Raw genomic sequence first — 23,062 nt, 5'->3', positions numbered from 1 at the left:
TGACCTGAGTCTCAAAACTTCCTTGATTCGCAAGGTGACACGCTGTGCAGCCCCTGACTGGGGCGTTTCCCAAGAGGCCCGGGTCCTGGGAGCAGAAAGCCCACACTTCTGGACCCCAGGAGCACTCAGCGTTACTGGGGGCGGGGGGTCACTGCTTCTCAGCCTTTTCTGCAGACATACAAATCGTGAGTTCACACTGTTATCTTCAGTTCACGTGAGAGATTAGCAGTTTGGCTTAACTTTGCTTTTCTCACACTGAAACTCTTCGTTCCGAACACCGTTCCCATAATTACTTATTTCCTTTATCGCATTTTGCAATACCGATGTCGACATTATGATTTCGTTGTGGTTCTTTTCGTTCTGAGGGATGAATAGTCGACATGCTGAGTTTCGTAATCGCTTGAAAGAAAATTCCTCCGTGCGGCTTCGCCTCCAGCTTCACGTGCAATCACGGGCACTTATTTCACCTTGTTTTAGATTTTTAGGAATTGTATCCCTGTTCTGCTTATTAATTTAGTCTAAAATTAATTTAAGTATTCTGAATTCAGTTTCATGTTTCAATTATATAATATGTTTACGTGGTTCCAATGTCAAAATCAGAAAACAAGGGGCGCCTGGCTGGCTCAGTCGGTGAGGCGTCTGCCTTCGGCTCAGGTCATGATCCCAGGATCTTGGGATCGAGTCCTGCATTGGGCTCCCTGCTCAGCGGGGAGCCTGCTTCTCCCTCTCCTCCCCACTCGCGCTCTCAGTCACTATCTCTGTCTCTCTCTCAAATAAATCAATAAAATCTTAAAAAAAAAAACCCAAACGGACAGAAAACAAGATGCTGTTGCCACTTTATGGATGAGGCACCTGAGGCTCGTAGACAGCGCCTGCCCCAGCACCACAGAAAAGTGAGTGGTCTTTCGCTGCCCGGCCGCAGGGAGAGGGGCTGCGAGGGGCCTGCAGATGGGACGGCTTCCTCCAGAAGGAAATTGGGATGGTCTCAGGGTTGAGCCCTCCCGTTCCTTCAGCTGTTCTTTGGGGAACAGTCTGGTGGTCCCCTCTGAACTCAGGACTTTGCTGCCCTGGCAGCAAGGGTCTGTCCACTCCTGCTCAGGGCTCCCCGAAATGCTGTTCAGCCTATAGGTCCCACCTCTGTCTCCTCACCACACTAGCTCCCACGCCCCCCCTCCTCCGCCTCCAGCTGCAGGAGCCCTCAGAACATCGCTAGCCCCTCCCCCGTCTGGGCCGGGGTCCCGTGCTTCCTGGCCCCTTTCAGAAGTTATCAAAGCCACCATTCTCCCAGCACAGCTGTGCCAGCGTTTGGAGCCGTGTGTATACAGCCCCGCTGCCACGTCCCTGTCCCCATGGCAGAGGACCCAGGTGCCTATCAGAGACGAACTGAGCTGCCTGGGCCCCACCCCCAAGTCTGGAAAAGTGGGGACAGGTGCTCAAAGGGCCGGAAGGACAGGCTCTCCCTGTGGCCACTGTGGCTGGGAATCCAGTGAGGAAGGCCAGGGACTAATCTGGAGGTGGGGGAAGCCAGGGACGCAAGGACCTTGGGGGGGTGGTTCTCTTTCCCCAACTTTGGTCATGGCCTCAGCATTGGATGGGGGCGCTGGTGGGGGAGGGGAGAGGGAGGAGATGGATTGCTCTCCAGAGAGACTGGAAAACTCCCCACAGCCCAGGATGTTGGGAGGCAAGCCAGCTGGGCTGCCCCCACCCTCCCTCCTTTTCTCTCTCTGCCTCCAGCATTTCTGTCCCCTGAGAGACAGTCGGGGCCCTGGCAGGCACCCTGGCCTGGGCGTCCGTCCGTCAGGAGACTTGCTTTCGGTCATGGCCAGCCAACTGGATGCTGTGTGACCTGAGACCGTCGCTTAACCTCAGGGTCTGTCTCCTCGTCCAGAAGATACTACGGCTCCCTGAGACTTTCTCCTTCAGTTACTGGGGCCGGAAGTTCTACTTGAAATCCGACATTAATTCTTCCTGCTTCCATTGATCCTGTTTGCTTTCAGCCAGTCCCTGAACGTCCCTTTCTGAGACCTCAGCGAGGCCTTGGTTCTTGTCTCTTCTTAGGAAGGGATAGAAATGGGTGGCGGTGGGTGTCGCATGGCCAGGGACCAGGTGCAAGTAAAGATACCAGCAAGTGCCAGTTAGACTGCCGTATGAATCGTCAGAGCTGGAAATGGCGCACGTGTCTTGGGGAGGCACTCGTTGCCTTCCCCGGGAAATCCTCAGGGCAGGACTCCTCTCTCAGATAATGAGCCCTCCATCTCACCCACGGCGGGAGTGGCCCACCAGCCTCCCGGCCAGGAGATCTGTGCAGACTGGGGTGTGTGTGTGTGTGTGTGTGTGTGTGACTAGCAAAGGAAAAGAACTAGATTTTGCTGAGCTCGCCCACGGGCTGGGTACGCTAGACCTTACCCAGTACCATAGATATTCGGCAGCCTGTTGTTCAGAAGAGGAAACAATTTCAGAGAAAGGAAGCCCTTCGCAAGGTTTGGCCGCTGCAGATGGCAAGCCAGGGCTCCGACCTCAGGGCCCGCGCCTCCGGAGTCCTGCCTCTCATCAGTCTTCACAGCGTCATACCCCGTTCCCACACCGCGTCTGGTTTCCCACCAGGGGGCTGCCTCTTGGAACAGACTGTCTGGTACCAGCCCTGGTCCAGCCCCAGCTGCTGCTGGCCTCGGTCAAGGTCGGACTCGCCCAGGGCACCAAAATGTGTGCCCACACTTCTAGTCATGAGTGAAGGTGGCCAGGAAGGTCACTTTCTCCCTCTTTCCCCATCACAGCCAGGTTTCCCTCGGCAAGGACCGTGGTTGCATGCGAGCCACCACCAGGATTGAATTTCAGCCACTTGGCTGCCTGTCTGGGCTCAGGCCCCCGGCGGAGCTGATCCCAGCCCAGGTGCGGGCAGGCTGGAGGCAGGTACCCATGCTGAGACTGTCCTGGGGGAGGCGGGATCTCTTTCAGCTTGGGTTGCAAGGTCTAAGGGGAGCAAAGGGAGGTCCTGGGGCTATCAGATGCTGCTGAGATCTGCCCCAAGGCCAGATCCCCCTCTCCACCGGAGGACTTGGTGCTAAAATAGTGTCTGGTCCATAGTGGACATCGAGTTAATAGTTACGTAACAAAAGGAGTAAACCGAGGTCCCTCCTTCCCCAGACTTGCCAGGCACCTTGTTCTGTCCTTTCAGGCTCACATCCCTGAAGGGGTCATTTCGTTTACTAAAGGACCCTACCACCCACCACCCCCAGGTCTCCACACTCTGTCTCTCCAGTAGATGGGTGTCCGGGGAGGGGCCAGAGTTCTACCTTTAGATCCTCAAAGATTTGGGGCGGAGTTTTTTGTGAGCTTCTCCAAAGCCCTTTGGAAGCCAGCACACAGCACGGGGAGCAGAAGACTGGGGCAGCTGGGGCATCAACAGAGGGCAGTCCAGAGTCCCATACAGGAGGGAGGGACTCGGGTGCAGTCTGAATGGAAGGACAGGGACCTGGCCTGAGGATGATTTGCACTGCAGGCACCCTGCGTTACTTGGGATATCTTGGGGGTGGTGCTGGAGATTATGGGGATCAAATCCCCTAACAAGCTATCCTTGGTGCCACCACTGGTATCCAGGGGAGAGATTCCAGGCATCTGGCTCTCCTGCCCGCAGTTTGTGCCAGGCGCTCTGCTTCAAGTCCCGGCGGGGGGGTGGGGGTGGCAGAGAGAGCCTGGGAAAGCAGAGGGAAGGGGCGGTGCTGGAGAGGGGGCATCATTGGTATTCTCAGGAGCTCCCCACCGCTGGGCAGGACCCAAGCCCCCCCCCCCCCCAGCACCAGGCTGCACATTCATCAGCAACAGCTCTGGCCAGTGGGCCCTCTGGGCTCCCAGCAACGCCTGTGGTTTGCACATTGCTTTGCATGACCAGTGTGCCCATTCACAGTGCTGCCCCTCCTCCATACCACCTCTCGAGAGGTCCTGACTTGCTTTGCTTAACCCATGAATCTGCTGTCTAACCTCCATCCCTCCAGCTGCAAAGTCAGCTCCTTCTCTGTGCAGGTAGTGGGAGCACCACCAGAGACAAAACCCAATCAGAGCTTCCGACAGAGAGGTGGCTATGGTCCTTTGCCCCTCATCCTGCCTCCAAAAAAGAGCTTCCCTCCCCCATTTTTTATGCTCCCACCATCCTTTCCCTTACTGTCCAAGTCTGAGGCCCTCCTCCTCGCCCCTTGCTCAACGGGAAGTCCCTCCGGCTGTCTAACTTCCATCCCTCCAGCAGCAACATCATCCTCCAGCTCCTCGAACGCTCCCTCCCCGCCCCTTCTGCCCTCCCTCCAAGTCCCCGGCTTCTCCTCCCCAGAACGATGTCCTACTTCGCACGTCCTTGCTCTTGCTGCTGCTGCCGCCGGGAACGGACGCAGAGGAGGCAGCGGGTCGCGTGACCTTCCCGAGCCCCTCGCGTCCCCGGCCAGGGGGCGGGGGCGGCCCCAGGGAGGGGCGGGGCGGGGGGCGGGGGGAAGAAAGGGGGTTTTGTGCTGCGCCCGGCTGCTCGGCGCCCTCTTCCGAACGTCCTGCGGGCCCGGCCTCTCCCTGCGCCCGCGCAGTCCCCGCCGCAGTCGCCTGCAGCCGCAGGACGGAGCGTGGACCCGGAGGAGAGCCCGGAGGAGAGCCCGGAGGAGGTGGCAAACTTGGCGGTGCCGCACCCTCGCCCTGGCCCCCGGCCGCCTGCAGGTAGGCGAGCGCGAGCGCAGCCGCGCAGCCGGGCCTCGCGGACCCGAGAAGGGAGCGGGGTAGGGGCCGCCCGCCGGCTGCCCGCGGTCCGCGCCCCCCGGCCACGCAGCCCTGGCCTCCCGCGGCGCACCCAGCCGGCTGACCGTGCCAGCCCCCCGAGCGCCCGCCGCCGCCTCCAGCCCTGCCTCCCGCACCCCTCCGCCGCTGGTGGCCCGACCTGCGTCCCCGAGTCCGCGGGCTGATGGGAACGCCCCCCGGGTCCCCGCGGCCTCCCTGCCGCGCGCTTCGGTGCCAGCCACCCCCCCCCCCGCCCAGACTTCCGACCTTGTGCGGGGCAGGCGGGGAGGAGTGGGAAGCAGCCCCTCTTCTGGAGGCCCCTCTCCGGAGCCCGCGGGACAGCCACAGCCGGTGGTCAGGGCGCCCACTGGCGCCGGAGTCCCAACTCTGCCACTTACTTGCTGTGTGACCTTGGGCAAGTTAGTTGACCTCCCTGAACCTCGGGGTCCTCATCGGTGTAACGTATAGACAGTATTTTTCTTAAGTTAAGGTTGTCCATGGGAAACATTTTTAAGAGGCCTGGCTCAGATAGATGGTCAGTAACCCTTAGCCGGAATTCCGGCTACCAGTCCTGCTTTCCTTTCTAGCACTGCGGGTGGGCTGGGGACCCCCCCCCCAGGTCCTTTCATGTCCCGCTCCTATCCTCCTATCGGAATAGCTCTGCCCACATGCTTCCAACAGGACCAAGAGGTTTACCATCAGTTTTGTTAGCACCGTTAACATCTGCATGACTTCCATTCCTGAAAAAAGCAGTAAGACCAAGGGACCCTGTTACCGTGGCCCACCCACCCACCCACCCCTGCCCCACAGCACTGCCGGAGCCTGAGGCTAACTTGGCATCATCCACCTTACAGACTCTGAGCTCGGAGGAGCTGCAGGCGCCGGCTGTGACGCTGCTAATTGTATTACTAGTTGTGCCTCCGATAAATAGGACTATTTATGCATTTCTAGAGCGGGTCCTGCAGGCCCTGCTAATTCCTGGCTGCTGTGGTGTGGGTTCGGGGTGCTGCTCACATGGCCACTAAGGGGACAGTGACAGCTTCTCTCCTGCTGCCCCTGCTGAGTACTGGAGCCTGGTTCCTATGGGGCAGACCTTGGACTGCCGGCAGGGGGGCGGGGGGGGGGCGGGCGGCATGGAGATGGTGGGTGTTGGGTGTGTGTATGCATGTGCACACACACACACACACACACACACACACACACGGTCTGGTCTCGATCTTAATCCTCTGTGGATTGGATCTATGATGCCTGTGAGGCAGCTCCTGGATGTCTGCGGTCAGGCAGGAATGATAATGTAATAAGAGGGAAGTTTCCTGAGCAGCTTGGGAAACGCAAGGCAAGGGCAGAAATCCTGGAACTGGAGCAGGAAAAAATGAGCTGAAGAGAGGGATGCTGTGGCATCAGCGGAAGGGACAGGAAGCCTGCCCTGATGCCGAGCTGTCCAGGTTAGAGATGGAGAGAGTGTCCTGCTCAGGAGGACGGCAGACGGAGGTGGGGAGGGGGAGAAGGCCAAGGCTCCCCACCCCAACCCCAGGTCTGAGGCTAGTGCCCAATGAAGGGATCCCGTAGTTTCCCTAGGACACCTAGCTGCACCAGGACGGAGCTGAGGCCCAAGCTCGGTGGGATTGGCAGTGGGGTGAGGGGCAGTGCGGATGTCTCCGATCATGAGAACCATGTAACCCAGGCACCCTCTTGGCCCCTCTGGCCAGTGACTCCCATTCCTGGAGGTGGAGGTGGGATGACCCCCATATTCCAGTGTGGCCAGGTCTTCATCAGCATCAGACCTTCTCCCTTCATTCCCTCACCATCAAAACAGACGTGAAAGGGGTCCAGGGTCTGGGTCCCAGAGTGGCTCCAAATATATGGGTTTCTGGGCCGCCTGTCAGAGAGCTGGGACCCAGGTCTGTGAGCAGCTCCAGCTCCAGCCCGAAGAGAGGGGAGGGAGGACGCCAGAAAGGGGCCTGGCCCAGGACCTGGCACAGCTCAAAAGCCAGGCAAACAGTCTGCCCAGCACCTGGCAGGCCCTGGCTGTTCACGCCGACGGGTCCCCCTCCTACCCCAGAAAGCAGTCCTCCCAAGTGCTCCTATGCCCAGAGCTGCTCTCTGCAGCCTCTGATCGATCTGGCCCCATTGAAAGACCCTAGACATCTGACTCCTGCCACTCCTTCCCCAAGTCTGACCCTGAGGAGATGAAGCCCAGCTGTGGTGGGGGGAATGGAGTTGTTGTTTGTGGGGAGGCATTCCAAGGAGTATCTGAGATCCCCGGGAGAATTTGGGAGAAGAGAGAAATTTCCCAGCCGCTCAGGCTCAGGAAGGGGCAGACATGCACGAAGGCAGAGTCTGAAAGGGCAAAGAAGATGGAGGTTGAACAATGGGCCTGGAGTGGGAATGAACCTGATCGCTAGGAAGTCTTGCATATAGTCTAACTTGCATCCCTCCTGCTGCACCATTGGCCTATTCCATGCCAGACCTGGGTCTTCATGCTTTTCTACTAGCCTGATCCTTACAGATGTTGTTGGACACTAGCTCTGCAGCCTTCCCTCCTGCAGGCATATTGATTGTCCTGGTACCTGACTGGGCTTTGCTGGGGACCAGGGTCAGCCCTATCCCTCTCTGGCTCCCATTTCTCAATGTCACCCCCCCCATCCCTCCTTATGAGAGTGTAAGGGCTTTGAGATCTTCAGAGGACTATTCTGGGTTCTCAGAGTGTCTGATAGCCAAGGGCAGGAGGGACACGGCCCCTCCCACTTAGTCTCACCCTCCTTGAGCCCACCCCCCAGCCTAGGGCTGGAGTGGGGGAAGGGAGAGGCTGGATGGAGGCCAGACTGGCAGAGACAGGGGCTTTGTCCCAGCTGGTTTCTGAGCCAGGAGATCCGGTGGGAAAGCCCGTGCCAGGCAGAAAGGAAGGCTGGGAAGAAGAAGGGAGAAAGCAGCCAAGGAGGGGGTGGAGGATGCTAGGAGTAAAGAGAAGACTTTCCTTATAAGTAACCATGGGGTAGGGGGAGGTCAAGGAGGGGTAGGGCTAGAGAGAAGTTACGCATTGCCCAGGTTCAGTCTAGGAGGCCCTCCTGGAGGAGGCTAGGTGGGTATGGTACTCAGGGAGGAAGGGACAGGAAAGGAATATTGGAGGGGTACTAGGGGAGGAGGAGGCTCTGGGTTTAAGGAAAGAGTCTGGCATGGGAAGAACACAGGGAATTGTTAAGTATAATAGCACCCACCACTCATGCTATAAGCATTTATTGAACTCCTATGGTGTGCCTGGTGCTGGGCGTCTGTACAGGGGTTTTAGGATAGAAAGTGTTCTAAAGCCTGGTAGTCTCATCACAACCGCGGAAGTGGTGGTAATGGTTCTTCTTCACAAGTCAGCAAACAAAGGCCCAGATTGGTTAAGGAACTTGCCTTAAGTCACACAGCAAGTTGACTAGAACCCAGGTCTTGGTTCCTGGGAAGAATTCCCTGGTGGGGAGACAGGATCAAAAACAAGGGAGTTAACAGTAAGGTGGGGACAGTGGGCTTTTTGGGCAACGATATGTGTGAGTCCACACAGATGTGGTCAGGAGCCAGGGGAAGTCCATCTTGAAGTCTAACCCTGCCTTTCCTCCTCCAGTATCTCCACCAGCCTGAGCATGGCCCCACTGTTCCTGCCCCTGCTGGCAGCTCTGGCCCTGGCCCAGGGCCCTGCGGCCTTAACTGATGCCCTGGAGGGGGACAGCTCAGGTAAGCAACCCCACTCAGGGTCACTGTCTCTGTCTCCTCCATCGCCCCTGTGGAAGGGGGTGGCCTTGGAGGACCCAGGGAGAGAGAGGACTGGGGACACTGTGGGGAGAGGTCTGGTCTGGGACACTTGGAAATAAGGGATGAGCTGTGGGCTCTGGGTAAGGCAGGGAAAACCTGGGAGGAGGGCCAGGGAGGGCCAGTAGGTGCAAGGCTGCTGATCTCTAGGGTACCGGACCCGTGGAAGGGGCTGGGAGGCAGGAAGGGGTAGAGTGGGGAGAAATCCTGAAGGTGAGTCTGAGGGAAACAGAAGGGAAACTTTGAGGCCAGGGCTGGAGGACCTGGGGACCAGGTTAGACCTGGAGTGGGCCCCGGGGATCCTGGGGTAGTACTGGGCCACTCCCAGGAGGAACTGACCAGGAAACTTGGGGATAGATCTGGAGAGGGCCTGGGGTGGGCCTGAGGTCCTAGAGGCGGGCGTGCAGGGCCCTGGGGGTGGGCGGGCAGGATCCAGGGGCAGGCTTGGAAACCGGTGGGACCCTGCGGACCCATCCGCCAAGTTCCAGCCGCCCGCCCACTCACCCATCCACAGAGGACCGGGCCTTCCGCGTGCGCATCGCGGGCAACGCGCCACTGCAGGGCGTGCTGGGCGGAGCCCTCACCATCCCGTGCCACGTTCACTACCTGCGGCCGCCGGGCCGCCGGGCCGTGCTGGGCTCCCCGCGAGTCAAGTGGACCTTCCTGTCTGGAGGCCGCGAGGCCGAGGTGCTGGTGGCGCGGGGACTGCGCGTCAAGGTGAGCGAAGCCTACCGGTTCCGTGTGGCGCTGCCCGCCTACCCGGCGTCACTCACTGATGTGTCCCTGGCGCTGAGCGAGCTGCGGCCCAATGACTCGGGCATCTACCGCTGCGAAGTCCAGCACGGCATAGACGACAGCAGTGATGCTGTGGAGGTCAAGGTCAAAGGTGAGGGGCAGGACAGAGGGAGGTTCTCACAGGGAGGGAGCCCGCAGTCCCAGGGGGAAGCAAACACACGTAGAAGGCACCCATTGAGCTGGAAAAGGAGTGAGGCCTTGGTTACCTCCTTTCTCCCTTTAGGTGGAGGAAGTCCTACTCCCAGTCTAACTTAAGCCCCTCATGCTGTAGAGTAAGCGCAATTTGGACTTGACACTCTGTGCAGGGGAGTGACAAGGAGGGTGAGGGGAGGCCAGTGTGGGGCTCCGCCTTAGGGCTCCTCTCTGCCCCCAGGGGTCGTGTTTCTCTACCGGGAAGGCTCTGCCCGCTATGCTTTCTCCTTCGTGGGGGCCCAGGAGGCCTGTGCCCGCATCGGAGCCCACATCGCCACCCCGGAGCAGCTCTACGCCGCCTACCTCGGGGGCTATGAGCAGTGTGACGCTGGGTGGCTGTCTGACCAGACTGTGAGGTGGGTGGGGGGCTGTGGACCGGGGGCTGCTAGTTGTGTCTGAGGTGGCGGTGGGCCCTGGTTTAGCAGGGGAATGCCTGCTGTCTCAGGCTAGCCATCTGGGGCCTCCTGCCCCCGGGCAACGAGGTTGGCCTGCCCCAGGGGGTGTCCCTGCAGAACCAGGAAGAGAGCCGGCTGTGTTGAAAGGCAGAGTGGTTCAGGAGGGGCATCCCTGGAGGGCTCCCTGATGAAGGCGTCTGTACTCGCTCCCAGGTATCCCATCCAGACCCCACGAGAGGCCTGTTATGGAGACATGGATGGCTTTCCTGGGGTCCGGAACTACGGAGTGGTGGACCCGGACGACCTCTATGACGTCTACTGCTATGCTGAAGACCTAAATGGTGATTGGGGGTGAGGGGTTCTCAGGTTAGAGCCCCTTCTCCAGTGCTGCCCAGAGGGCCTCCTCGGGCCTCTGCTGGACCTATCGTCCCTCATGTGTCCGAACGGGCATCCAGGGGGCATCCAAAGAAACAAGTCGGTCCCGCCCTCTGAACACTGTCCTGGACGCAAGCTCACGGCCGAAGCTTGGGGCAGGTGGCCGGAGACGTTTGACTCTGCGGCCACTTGCCGCACGTCTCTCCACCTCTAGCATCTCTGGGCCTCACTTTCCTTATTCACAGATGAGGAAGTGGAGCCAGGCCCCTCTGAATAGTAACGTCTATCCCGACGTTCTACCCGAGCTTCGACCCTGAGAGAGGGTAGTCACCTCTGTGTCACCCATGCAGAGCCTGAGGCCTGGAGAAGCCAGCCTGGGGTCTCTGCGGGGGGCCAGGGTGGAAGGGGCTCCCAACGCCCTGGTGACCCAGCCTCCTCTGCCCTCCAGGAGAGCTGTTCCTGGGTGCCCCCGCAGACAAGCTGACGTGGGAGGAGGCACGGGCGTACTGCCGGGAGCGGGGTGCGGAGATCGCCACCACGGGCCAGCTCTATGCAGCCTGGGATGGCGGCCTGGACCGCTGCAGCCCGGGCTGGCTGGCCGATGGCAGCGTGCGCTACCCCATCGTGACACCCAGCCAGCGCTGCGGGGGGGGCCTGCCTGGTGTCAAGACGCTCTTCCTCTTCCCCAACCAGACCGGCTTTCCCAACAAGCACAGCCGCTTCAACGTCTACTGCTTCCGAGGTGAGCGGCCTCCCTGCAGAGGCTGAGCCCAGCCCCTCTGTCAGACACCGAGCTGAGCCGCAAGTCTCGGCGCTGCTCTGACGGGCGTTCCTTGGGTCTTTGCCACTTGCCTGAAGGAGCCCTGGGTGACGCTCGGCTTGGCCCTAGGGTTCTCATCCTGGTGATGCCCCCTGGCTTGGGCTGTGTGGCCTCGGTGAGCGCTTGCCTCCCTGCACCCCCTCACCTGCCTTCCCTTCAGCCATCCACGGCTTGCCTCTCCAGTGTCAAAGCCGCCTCTTCTGTATTGGGCGGTTGGAGAGGTTTCCATTTCTGGTCAGCTCATTAGTAGAGCAGAGATGACAGATTCTCTGAATCTAATGAATGGTCTGCTCCAGTTAACCCATGCTCCAGTCATGCCCTCAAGAGCCCTCATATGGGGTTCCAGAACCTTCAGCTTGAGGGGGTCAGATCTTTAATGACAACTATTGATGGACAGACACAATTCCCCCCACAGGGAGCAGGTCCTCCAGGACAGTGGGTTGTAGAGATGGCTTTCTCACCACATCTCATATTGGGGGCTGACGGAAAGGCAGTGCCTGGGACCCCCCAGAGCCACAGGGCCCAGACCAAGGGTGACTGACAGTCACGGGGCATCTGGGTCCTTGCCGCACTTGTGAGCCCGCAATACTGGTTACAGGGCTGGAGGCAGAAATGAAAGGAGAGTGCACAGCCCTTACCTTCAGGGAGCTCCTAGTCTGAAGGGGAGAGACACTGCTTCTGCCGTGGGCGCTCCCGGTCCAAAGAAAGATAAGACGCCTTGCTCCCAGCATGAGGAGAGACTGAGAGAAAAGCATTACTTCCGCTGGGACAGATCTCCAAACATCTTTAGCCCGGGCCAAGGAGCAGTGGGGAAGTGAAGTCCAGTCCATCTGGGAAGGCCGACTGGAAAAGGGATGACAGTGGTGATCATAATTACAGTGAACGTGTCTATACACCACTTATGATTGTGTGCTGAGCACTGTTTCAGGAAGACATGGAAAGAGCAGCTGAATGGAGGGGGGGAGAGAGAGGATGACCGGTTGGGAACAGGTGGAGGGAGGGCAGAGGCGGGCAAGGGCACAGCTCTGCTTGCCTGGCAGGAGCAAGGCCCACTGGAGCAGGTGATGGGGACAGGACGTGCTGTGCTGTCACGTCTGGCTGATCACAGACAGCCCTCAGGGCTTTTCTTAGCCCAATTCCACCATCGCTTCATTGGTTTTCTGATCTTGGTTCTCTTCTCCAAAGACAAGGTAATCTTTTCTAAAGCTCCAGTTGTTCGAAGGGAGCAGTTCACAGAAGGATGGGGAAGCCCCTCCCCTTGTCCTCCTTCCCTGATGCTGAGACCCTCAGGTGGTGACAGTTGAATGTCCTTCCTGCACTCCACCCTTCAGCTCTCCTGGGTGATGGCCACCTATCCCCTTCCATTTCAAAAGTCTTAGGAGCCCTGGAAGCCCTTGCACCTTGCTCCAAGAGCAGGGTCCCGAGCGCTGAGACCACCTGTCCATCTTTCTGCCTCCATCCCCTTACCCAGGGGACTGTCTCTCTCCTGAGCCTTTCCTGACCACTCTAACTGAAGTAGTACTTCCCACCATCCTATCTCCTCGCTCTGCCTTTTTGTTCTTTATGTGATAACATTAGAATGTATGTTTGTTATTATCTGTAGCTAGGCTGTAAACCCTTAGGGCAGGAAGCTTTCTGTCTTTTCTCCACTGTATCCTCAGTACCCAGAAGAATGTCTGGCAGGGCCCCTCATGGGCCCTTGAATAATGCTTGAGGAATAAGTGATGAACTCCTGCAGTGCTCCCTGGGTCCCATGGGTCCTCCACAGGAAGGATGAGTGAGAATTGGGGGAGTCTCATGGTCTTTGAGTCCAGCCCAGAGACCGTGGGTCTCTCCCATGGCTGTGTCTGGAGGGCAGAGCTACCTGTCTAACCTCCCACGGGCACTTCCTTCCTGACACAGACTCTGCCCAGCCATCCGCCATGCCTGAGGCCTCTGACCCAGCATCGGACCCAGCCTCTGATGGGCTGGAGGCCATTGTCACGGTGACAGAGACTCTGGAGGAACTCCAGCTGCATCAGGAAGCTGTGGAGAGCGAGTCCCGGGGGGCCATCTACTCCATCCCCATCGTGGAGGGTGGAGGGGGTGGAAGCTTCACTCCAGAAGACCCAGCAGAGGCCCCTAGAACCCTCCTCGGTAACTGGAGTCCCTTGTTAGGAGAAGTTGGGGGGAAGGTGCAAGCCTGGGGTGCTGCTCGGCTTATGGCTGGCATGATTGTCCTGTCCTTTCTCAGTGTCTCGGTGATGCAGGGCATCTCTCCAGGACTCTCCCAACCCTTGCCTTTCCAGCACATTCCACTCCCAACTCTCTGGGTCTGGGAACGAGGGTGCTCCCTCCTTTGTTCCCTCCTCCTCCTTACCTACCCAAAATAGACTAGAGAATTTCAAGCCTAAGAGAGATATGACTGTTTTTTCTGGGCTAATGACAGCTCACAGAGCTTTCTCCAGGTAGTCTCAATATTGCTCCTCAAGTTGAAGGTCTTCTGGTGGGGAGCAAACACAGCTTATCCCAGGGTCAGGCTTTCCCCTGCCCCCAGGCCTCACCCCCCCAGCCCCTCATTCCTTCCCCTCCCCTGCAGTTTTCCGGTTGGGGGCTGGTGCTGTCCCTGGTGCTGAACCATCTGTGCTTTGTCTAGAATTCGAAACGCAATCCATTGTACCTCCCCTGGGGTCCTCGGAAGAGGAAGGCAAGGCTTTGGAGGAAGAAGAGAAATACACGGATGAAGAAGAGAAAGAGGAGGAAGAGGAGGAGGTGGAAGATGAGGCCCTGTCGGCCTGGCCCAGCGAGCTCAGCAGCTCAGACCCAGAGACCCCTCTCCCCACTGAGCCAGCCATAGAGGAATCGCTCTCCCATGCATCCCCACCACCAGCGAGTGCCGTCCTACAGCCTGGTGCATCACCACCTCCCGATGGAGAGCCAGACGCTCCCAGGCCTCCAAGGGTCCTTGGACCACCTACTGAGACTCTTCCCACTCCCAGGAATGGGAACCTGGCATCCCCACCACCTTCCACTCCAGTCGGGGAGAGAAAGGTGGGGGAGGAGGCTGGTGGTCCTGAGCTGTCTGGGGTCCCTCGAGGAGAGAGTGAGGAGACAGGGAGCTCTGAGGATACCCCTGCCCTGCTTCCAGCCACACAGGCCCCTGAGGGTGCCAGGGAACCGGAGGCCCCCTCTGAAGAGAATTCTGGAAGAACTGTCCCAGCAGGGACCTCAGTGCAGGTTCAGCCAGTGCTGCCCACTGACAGCGCCAGCCAAGGTGGAGTGGCCGTGGCCCCCTCATCAGGTAACTTTGCCCAAGGCTCGACCTCCCTCTTTCTCCTCCTTCCCTTTCTCCCCCTGAAGCTCTGGGTCACATGACCTATGGTCCTTTAACCCCCATTTTCCCAGCCTCTCTTGTCCTTTGCCTTCATTCTCTTACACACCTCTACCTGTGGGTTCCCAGTCTTGGATGCCGCACCTGTGACTTCCATCCCGCTCTCTGATTTCTCACCTCATGACCCCCAACTTCATGGCCCCACCCTATGACTCTGCCTCACCACTGACCACCTGGGACCCTTTCCTGCCCTTGACTCTCCACCTGTGACTCGCAGCCCCACAGACCACCCCCATCCTCAGGCACCGTAGGTGCCCTGGGTGCCTACTGTATTCTTCAGGGCCCAGGCCCCTCTCCTGCTGCCCCCCCCCATCCTGTGTGCCATCCCCTTCAGCCACCCCACTGATGTCAGGCAAGCCTTGGATTCCATCCCTGCCCTCAGCCTCTGGGGTCTAGGAGAGCCCTCATCCCCACAGAGCCTTAAGCGACTACTTCTGTGAAGTATTTTTTCGACTGTTTCATGGAAAACAAGCCTTGGAAATAAATCTCTATTAAACCACTTTATAACCAAAACTCTGGCACCCTCTGTCTCCACCCCCAGCTGTCTGCCCTCTTCACTCCTTGGATTTGTGTTGCGGGCAGCTCTCTGATGCTCTCCTTCGTGCCCTATCTCTCCCTCTCCTCTCTCCCTTGCTCTCCGCGCCTCTCCGCCTCCTCCTCTTCATCCTCAGCGTGCCCTCTCCTCTCCTCCTGTCTAACACGCTCACTGGTCCCTCATCCTCCCCTCTCAGGCTCTCCTCTGCCTTCCTTCCTGGCCTCCAAGAGCCCAGATCTGACTTTGCAGAGGAGACACTGTCCCTCAGCCCGCGGAGCTGCTGGGAGTTGTGGTCCCTCAATCCTGATGGGGAGAAACCTCTGCCAGCCTGAGAGCGTGTGCGTGCATTTGTGTTCATTTCTGGCCCATCCTGATGGCTCCCATCTAGAGCCATACATACAGACTAGTGATGGAGAAGGTCATCTTAGTGTAGAAGCCCATCCCTGGCAGCCGGCTGCCCCAGGATCCCGCACCACAACTCAGCAGGGGGGTGGGATCTAACTTTCATCCTACTGCCCACAGCCATCCCCTCCTCCACTGACCCCTGCACTAATGACCACCTCACCCCTCGGAAGAATGGTCTCACCCTCCCTGAACCCAAAGGATCTCAAAGTCCCTAATGCTGGAGAAGACACAAACCAGGAGGCGAGGATGGAGAGGAAATGTAGAGGGGAAGGAGTGGGGAGTTAGGTTCTGGGGTCTGAGAGAAGCCCCACTGACTGAGGGCAGGTTGAGCTTCCCAGTGGAGATTCTGGAGAAGGCTGGGGTCCTCCCAGGCCCAGGACTGCCCTTCCTAGATGGTCCATGGTGGGATAGGGGCCCCTGCATCACACCCAGGCTCGCCCATTTCAACCACTGGCTCCCTGCCCAGCTGGCCTCAGAGTTCAGTGCTGTGTGGGTCGGGAGGGGGTTTGGTGGGAAGGGAAGTGGCAGTGGAAGTCTCTGCAGTGTCTTAGTTACCCCACCTGGAGGCGGAGGGATGTCCTCTGGCCTGAGATTGCAGCAGCAGGAAAGAACTTTCTGGGTGTGTATAGTAGTTGGCCCTAAGAGGGGGAGGAAGGAAGAGCAGAACGTCTCAAGAGGAGTTCCTTCACCTCTACTCTGTCTGTCCTGGGTCAGGTTCTGCCACCACAGCCAGGGGAGGGACCTCTTGGGCTGGGTGGGGAACCAGGTTTGGAAGTCTCCGTCCCCCAGGAGAGTGTGAGGAATGGAAGGGGCTTCAGGACACCTACCTTCTGTGGGGCCTGGTGCTTAAGGGTTAATAAAATACCTCCCTCCCCCTTTGCCCAGGGAGCTAGTGTTAGCAGCTTGGAAGAAACTACCGGGGGAGGGGAGATGACAGAGTGGGAGTGTTGGAACAGCTGATTCATTTCACCCCAAAGAGCTAGGTCATCCCAGCAACATTCTTGGAATCACCTCCAGCTTCTCCTCCCCCTACCAGGCAGATGGAAGCACAGTGGGCCTTGCCCTTGGCTGCTAGGGGTACGGCATGGTCTGAAGAGTCCCACTGAGGGATGATTTCCCCTCCCAAGCTGAGAGCCCAGCCTTGCACTGTCAGTCTGTGGGGTCATCTTCCCCTTCCTGGACCAGAAGGAGTGAAATCTGCCCATGCAGCACCCAGGCCTGGACTAAGGGCAGCCACCTCCCATCCCAGGATCCAGAGGGAGAGAGTCCAGAGGAGAAGGCAGGTGACCCAGCCAGACAGCAGATGGCAGGCCTTCAGGGTCGTGTATCAGTCTAGGAAGACTGCCTGGAGGAGAAGGAAGAGAGATGATCAGAGGGTTTTCTAGTCTGGGGAACGTGCAGAAAGCCCAAAGTGGAGGGGAGTCTGGAGAGATAAGAAGGGGAGGCAAGAGGCTGCACGGTGTTGAGAGAGCGCGAGGAGCCGGCGCTGCAGGACAGTGGGAACCCTGCAGCTTCAAGGGGGGGGGGCGATTAGGGTGTAGGGTGAGGAAAATACATTGGTTCTTCACCGTGATAGTGCTTCCCATTGGTGCTTCTGGGGTTGACTCTACCCGATAGATAGCAGGACCAATAGCTAGCTCCCCCCCAACCAGGTCCTAGAAGCGGTAAAGGACCCACCACAGCTCTCTGCTGCTGTGGTGACTGTCCTCTCCTCTGGTTTCACCCAGTCCACCTAAACTGTACAGAACTGTGCAGGGCCCTGGCCCCAAGACAAGGGGGTGGGGGCTAACCTCCAGGCCCAGAGAGGTAAAGTGGCCTGCGCAATGTCACTCAGCAGAGCCAGGAGCCAGACGAGAGTCCAGGCCTCATGATCCACAGCCCAGTATCTTTCCCTTTTGTGCGGTTGAGTCCTGAGGGCCTTCCTGGCCACATTCCCCCAGCCCGTTACGCTGCCCTCCCCCCCCCCAGTGGCCGTGGCAATGGCCAGCACAGGGCTGAGTTGATGCTGAAGAGGGGGGTGCTGAGGAGGGGTCAGCGTGGGAGAGAAACCCAGAACTTAGGGCTGGGTTGACTTTAAGGGGCTATGATAGCTCCCAAGACAAGGAGGTTGGGGCTGTGGACTCTACTCTGAACCTTCTCCTGGGGGGCTCAGGCTGCAGAGCTGTGCTCCCCTGCCCCCCCACCTCACTTCTCTCCCCCCTCAGGTGACTGTGTCCCCAGCCCCTGCCACAATGGTGGGACATGCTTGGAGGAGGAGGAGGGGGTCCGCTGCCTGTGTTTGCCTGGCTATGGGGGGGACCTGTGTGATGTTGGTGAGTGTGTTGAGGGGCAGGGAGGGGTGGTAGATCTGAAGCCTGGACTGTGCAGTGTGCCAGCTCTGCACCCAGGAGGGAGGGCACTGCTTTGGGCCTTGTCATTAACGAATCTCCATTTTAGGCAAACCACATAACCTCTCTGAGCCCTACCCTCGATTTCCTTATCTGTTAAATGGAAGCACACATACCTTTCTCAAGTGGTCTGGGAGCGCGGAGCGAGGAGTGCGTAGCATACCCCCGCGTCTGGCAGGCGGTCCCAACTAGCTAGTTCTCTCCTGGGAAGAGAGGAGGGCACAGCCCTTCTCTAGGACGGAGGATTGCGGAGACCCAGACTGGGACTCCAGCCCTGTCGTTGGTCCCTGGCGCTCAGAGGACGAAACCATCAAGGCCCCCTGCACCGGGGCCCCTCGGGGCTCCCCCTGACCCCCATTCCCTGCCGGTCCTTGGGCACCAGCCTCCTGCCCCTTAGTCCCGCCCCCTGAGGCTTCTGCGGCGGGAGGCGCCCAGTCCCTTCCAGGGGACGTGGCCCCTCTGGCCTCAGTGAGCCACCCCTCTGTGCCCCAGGCCTCCGCTTCTGCAACCCTGGCTGGGACGCCTTCCAGGGGGCCTGCTACAAGCACTTCTCTACGCGGAGGAGCTGGGAAGAGGCGGAGACCCAGTGCCGGATGTACGGCGCGCACCTGGCCAGCATCAGCACGCCGGAGGAGCAGGACTTCATCAACAGTGGGCTGGGGGCGGGGCTGGAGGGGACGCTCATCACCTGCTCTCTCTCACTCACTCATTAACCGATCATTAATCGTGAGTCTGTGAATTAACTCCCTTTTCCATTAATCGGGTACGCCTGACTTGGTTTACTTCATGCATCCATTCCCGTTTCCGTCCTGCCTGCCTCCCGCGTACTCCACACGTGCTGGGTAGCGGGGCTTCAGCAGGACCGGGCTGAGGCTGGCGCAGGGTTCCAGTTCTCAGCATCAGCCCGACCAGCGGCCCCTCCCCGCCTCCATCTGCTTCCCCGACTCTTTCTCCAGTTTCCCTTTTCTGGCCCTGCTGACATTTTTCTTCTCCCCACCCCTTCCACCCACCCCGGGCCCTGCCTTCTATCCGTCCGCGGGCAGAGGCTGGACGGACCGAGAGGGAAAAAGGGAAGCGCGGGCTGGGTCTGGCGGGAAGACTGCCCCCCGCAGGCCGCCGGTAACGGGGAGTGGCGCCACCTGCTGGCAGCGGGGCTCACTGCACACCTGCGTCCCCCCGCCGCGCTTCCTCCCCAGGTCGATACCGCGAGTACCAGTGGATCGGGCTCAACGACCGGACCATCGAAGGCGATTTCCTGTGGTCAGATGGCGTCCCCCTGGTGAGAGGCTCCACCTGCCCCTCAGCTGGCTAGGTCGCCTCTTCCAACCCCTTCTGCCCTCCACCCCCAGTGGCTTCATCCCTCGCCCTCATTTTCCGGCCCCTTCTCAGTCCCTCTTCTCCCTGGTCCGGAATCCCTTCCTTGCGTTCCTCTCTCTTCCCATTATCCCTCCCCCCAAAGCCCGAGACCTGTCCTTTCACCTCCTGGGCACCCATTCCCCGTCCCCCTTACCCCCTGTCTCCTAGTGCCCCTCCCACCCTCCTTCTCAGGTCCTCTAGGTCCACTCCTCCCCCTCACCCCTCCTCCACCCCGTCCCCCCAGCTCTATGAGAACTGGAACCCTGGGCAGCCTGACAGCTACTTCCTGTCCGGAGAGAACTGCGTGGTCATGGTGTGGCATGATCAGGGACAATGGAGTGATGTGCCCTGCAACTACCACCTGTCCTACACCTGCAAGATGGGGCTGGGTGAGGCTGGGCAAGGGGGAGGAGGGGAGGGCCAAGGGACCTGTGACTGATGTGTGTGTAGAAGGAGGGGGCAAAGCTACAGAGGAGTCAGAAATGTGTCCCAGGCCATGGGCAAGGGGGAGATAACAAGTGAGGTGGGTCCACCAGGAACCTCTGCTCTTTTTTTGCATCACATTGTGACCCTCCCCCCATCCCGATTCTGGGAACCGTCACCCACAGAGCTAGGCTCCCAGTTCTTGACTGTGTCCCCCTTGCAGTGTCCTGTGGGCCTCCACCAGAGCTGCCCCTGGCTCAAGTGTTTGGCCACCCACGGCTGCGCTACGAAGTAGACACAGTGCTTCGTTACCGGTGCCGGGAGGGGCTGACCCAGCGCAACCTGCCGCTGATCCGCTGCCAGGAGAATGGTCGCTGGGAGCCCCCCCAGATCTCCTGTGTGCCCCGCAGGCCTGTGAGTGCCGGGAGGATGCAGGTGGGGGGCTGCCCTGCCTGCCACTGGCTGTGTGACCTTGCAGCCATCGCTGCCACCCTCTGAGGCAACGGGAAGGAGGTGGGTGCTCTTGGGTCCCTCTCAGTGCTGGAGTCTGGGAGCACTGGCCACACTCTGGACTCTGATGGGCTGAGCCGGGGCAAGGGTTTTGTGAGATCATAAGCCCAGAGGGCCGGCTCTGAGAAGAGACGCTAGGAGGAGCCCAGCATAGAGGGTAAGTGCGTGTGTCTTTCCCAGGCTCGAGCTCTGCACCCAATGAAGGCCCCAGAAGGACATCAGGGGAGGCTACTGGGACACTGGAAGGCACGGCTGAGCCCTCCTTCCAGTCCTGCTCCAGGTCCCTAGAGAGCAAGGCCTTCAACACCGCAACCCTCAGCACTGCCCTCCCCCCACCCTCTTCCCATCACAGGAAGTGACAACAGGAGGGGAGTGGAGCTGGAGTGCAGGTGACAGCACCTGAGGGGTTCGTGGGAAGTACCTGGGCAGCCCCAGCCAAGACTAGACCCTCCCACCCCTACCCTGGGCCTCAGGTTTACTCCCCAGGGCCTCAGGGAAGTCCCTAAGTGCCTCAACTGCCCTCTCCTTGCCAACCATCCTCCATTCCCCTGGGGGACACTTGGCCCACTCACTCTCGGATTTCCAAGGGAATGGGTTTGCAGGATGGAGTGCCTGTGTAACCAGCAGGAAATAAAGCTGCATTTGAGCACAAGCAGGTTTGATGCTTCTGTGTGGGAGGGAAGGAGAGGAGAGTGAGGTTGGGCCGGGCCTCCCAGGGTACTGACTAGCTTCTGAAGGTCAGAGTGGTCGCCAAGATGTCAGTGGAGAGAACAGTGCTGGCAAGGCATAGCGGCCCAGTCGGATTTATGGACCGAAGGAGCTCGCAGGGCCTGGGGGACAGGATCAGGGTGTTTGGAAGGAGCTGGAGTGCCAGAGTGTCCAGTCAAGGGAAGGAGGGCCCAAGAGGAAGGTGGGGAGGCTGGTGCCTTGGTGGCTCAGTTCTGAGGTTCCCAAGGGGGGGGGTTCTCTCGAGGGTGAGGGTGAAGGGAATGCAGGTCTGGGGGCCAGACTGCAGGAGCGCTTACTTCCAGCAGAGGAAGCAGAGAGGCAGGAATGGGGCAGCAAGATATGGGCCCGGGAGAGGACCCTGCTGTGCTCTGGGCTCCGGGAAGGAGCTGATAGGGCTCCCGGCTGTGACCGGCAGAGGGCGCTGCGGACGCAGGCACGCCTGCCTGAGAGTGCCGTGTGCGCGTGCGTGAGTGGGGCCGGGAGGGAGGAGCCGCAGGAGTCCGGGGAGGCCGCCAGGGGGCGCCGCGACCTCTGGTTCGGAGCCGCCGGGGTGTGGGGAAGGGGGGTAGCGGGCTGCCGGGCGGAGGGTGACTTCCGGCCAGGCGGGGCTGGCTCCGGGGGCTGTGAGTCAGCGGAGGTCGGGATGGTGAGGTCACTCTCAGAACTGGACGGGGGATGACGGGCCGTGAGCGCGTGTGTCCCTCGCCGCAGGGCTCCGCAGCGGGCCTTGCTGTGCCTTCGCGGTGGGGGCGACTTGCTGCTGCGGAGCCAGGCACGCACCCACACGCAGTCACACACATGCACACACTGTCGCGCACGCACGTCTGCTGCCTGCCCCCAGTCGCATGCACCCACGGGGCCAGTCTGAGTCCTTCTCCTGGCAGTCGGGAAAACCTGACAAAACTCGGAGACAGGCGACAGATCCGAGGAGCAAGGGGGCTGAGAGCCATCGGAAAAGACCCGGAGACAGCGAGGCAGGGCCGGACGGGGGGCCGCGCTGCCCAGCTCCTGGGCCTTCTCCACCCTGCACGGAGACCCCAAACCAGCCGTCTCTGGGACGCCCGCATGACGTCGCAGACCCACCTACCCCTGCCTTCCTCTCCTCACCAGGGCTCACCTCCCCACCGTCGGCCCTCCCCACACGACCCAGCCTACCATGACTAAGGAATGGGGCTGTTTCTTCAGGAGCTACAGGGAGGAAAATGATCCTGTGGCCAGAGTAGACCCCCACTCTATTCTGTACTACTCTGCAATTGCCTGTCAGTGCATTGTGAAGGATGTCAGGCATTTGGCTAGAATTGTAAGTGGATCAAGCCCACGGTGGGCCTTTGAAGGTAGGGCCTGGAGAGAAGGCTGGGGAGCGGGCAGTGTCTGTCCCTGGCTGCTAAGGGAGGTTCTCTGAGAAACAGGTCCTCACAGAGAAGGAGTTGAGACAGCAGGGTGCACCCCCAGAGGGCTCCTATGAGGCGGAGCTGGAAGGGGCTTTGGTTTCCCGGCCAACATTTCCTCACGGAATCTCCCCCACAGCTGTAGGCGGGGGTCCACCGTCTGATGTGTGCGTGAGGAGGGTTCCAGAGGTTGACTGCAGGGCTGGAACTTGAATCCTCTCCCCCTCCCCAACACCTGCTGGCCACTCTAGCAAGTGTGCCGGAAACGGAAGCCTGCTCCTGGCTTTGTTGGGCTTCCTGGAGGAGGGGGGAGCTGGTCCAGGGATGACTCAGCACTGTGAACGGAATCCAGCCCTGACCCGCGCGCACATGTGTGTGTGTGTGTGTGTGTGTGTGTGTGTGTGAGCACGTGTGTGTGCGGGGGGGGGGGGGTGGCTGGGGAGGGGATCGGCACCTCGTGCCCATGCGGGGCCCACCCTGTCCCTCTGGGAAGAGCCCGGAGCCGGTGCACACCTGTGTTGACCAGGTCACCCCTGCCGAGCCCCCGTGCGTGCTTCCGTTCTCGGCCTCTTTCTCACATGACCCCTCAGGGTTTCCTGCTCTTGGGACGAGGTCAGAGTGAATGGATATAAGTAGACAAGGGGGGCCTGGCCATCGCAGAGCAGAGGGGCCATCGCAGATGCCCTCCAACTACCATGGCCCCCGGCATTCCCCCAGACTGCTCTGACCCCCACCCCACCTCCCCATTCCTCCCCCATCCCCGCCTCTGCAGCCCAATTCCCACACACTGCCCTGACCTCACTGCGGCCTTTGTCCTGCCCCCAGGCCCTGTCTGTAGGAC

General features: G+C 59.9%; 1 protein-coding gene across 1 annotated transcript; it reads left to right on the top strand.

Moving 5' to 3' along the window:
• The first annotated feature begins 8,373 nt into the window (after nucleotides 1–8,373).
• On the top strand, nucleotides 8,374–20,392 carry BCAN (brevican). Its single transcript, XM_026485119.4, has 13 exons — nucleotides 8,374–8,466; nucleotides 9,056–9,427; nucleotides 9,710–9,884; nucleotides 10,137–10,264; nucleotides 10,747–11,040; nucleotides 13,021–13,254; nucleotides 13,754–14,398; nucleotides 17,633–17,740; nucleotides 18,308–18,466; nucleotides 19,012–19,094; nucleotides 19,416–19,560; nucleotides 19,818–20,008; nucleotides 20,285–20,392. The coding sequence occupies exons 1-13, from the start codon at nucleotides 8,376–8,378 to the stop codon at nucleotides 20,390–20,392; spliced, it is 2,733 nt and encodes a 910-aa protein (XP_026340904.2). The 5' UTR covers nucleotides 8,374–8,375.
• The last annotated feature ends 2,670 nt before the right edge of the window (nucleotides 20,393–23,062 follow it).

Source organism: Ursus arctos, unplaced genomic scaffold (genome assembly GCF_023065955.2).
Source record: "Ursus arctos isolate Adak ecotype North America unplaced genomic scaffold, UrsArc2.0 scaffold_2, whole genome shotgun sequence".
Lineage (NCBI taxonomy): Eukaryota > Metazoa > Chordata > Mammalia > Carnivora > Ursidae > Ursus > Ursus arctos.
Note: the sequence above shows the minus strand (reverse complement) of the source record. Positions and strands in the feature narration are given on the sequence as shown.

Coding starts and splice junctions, on each gene's coding strand:
- BCAN (XM_026485119.4), top strand. CDS start 8,376: ATGGCCCCACTGTTCCTGCCCCTGCTGGCAGCTCTGGCCCTGGCCCAG. Junction 13,255..13,753: donor GGCCCCTAGAACCCTCCTCG/GTAACTGGAGTC, acceptor TGCTTTGTCTAG/AATTCGAAACGCAATCCATT. Junction 14,399..17,632: donor GGCCGTGGCCCCCTCATCAG/GTAACTTTGCCC, acceptor CTCCCCCCTCAG/GTGACTGTGTCCCCAGCCCC.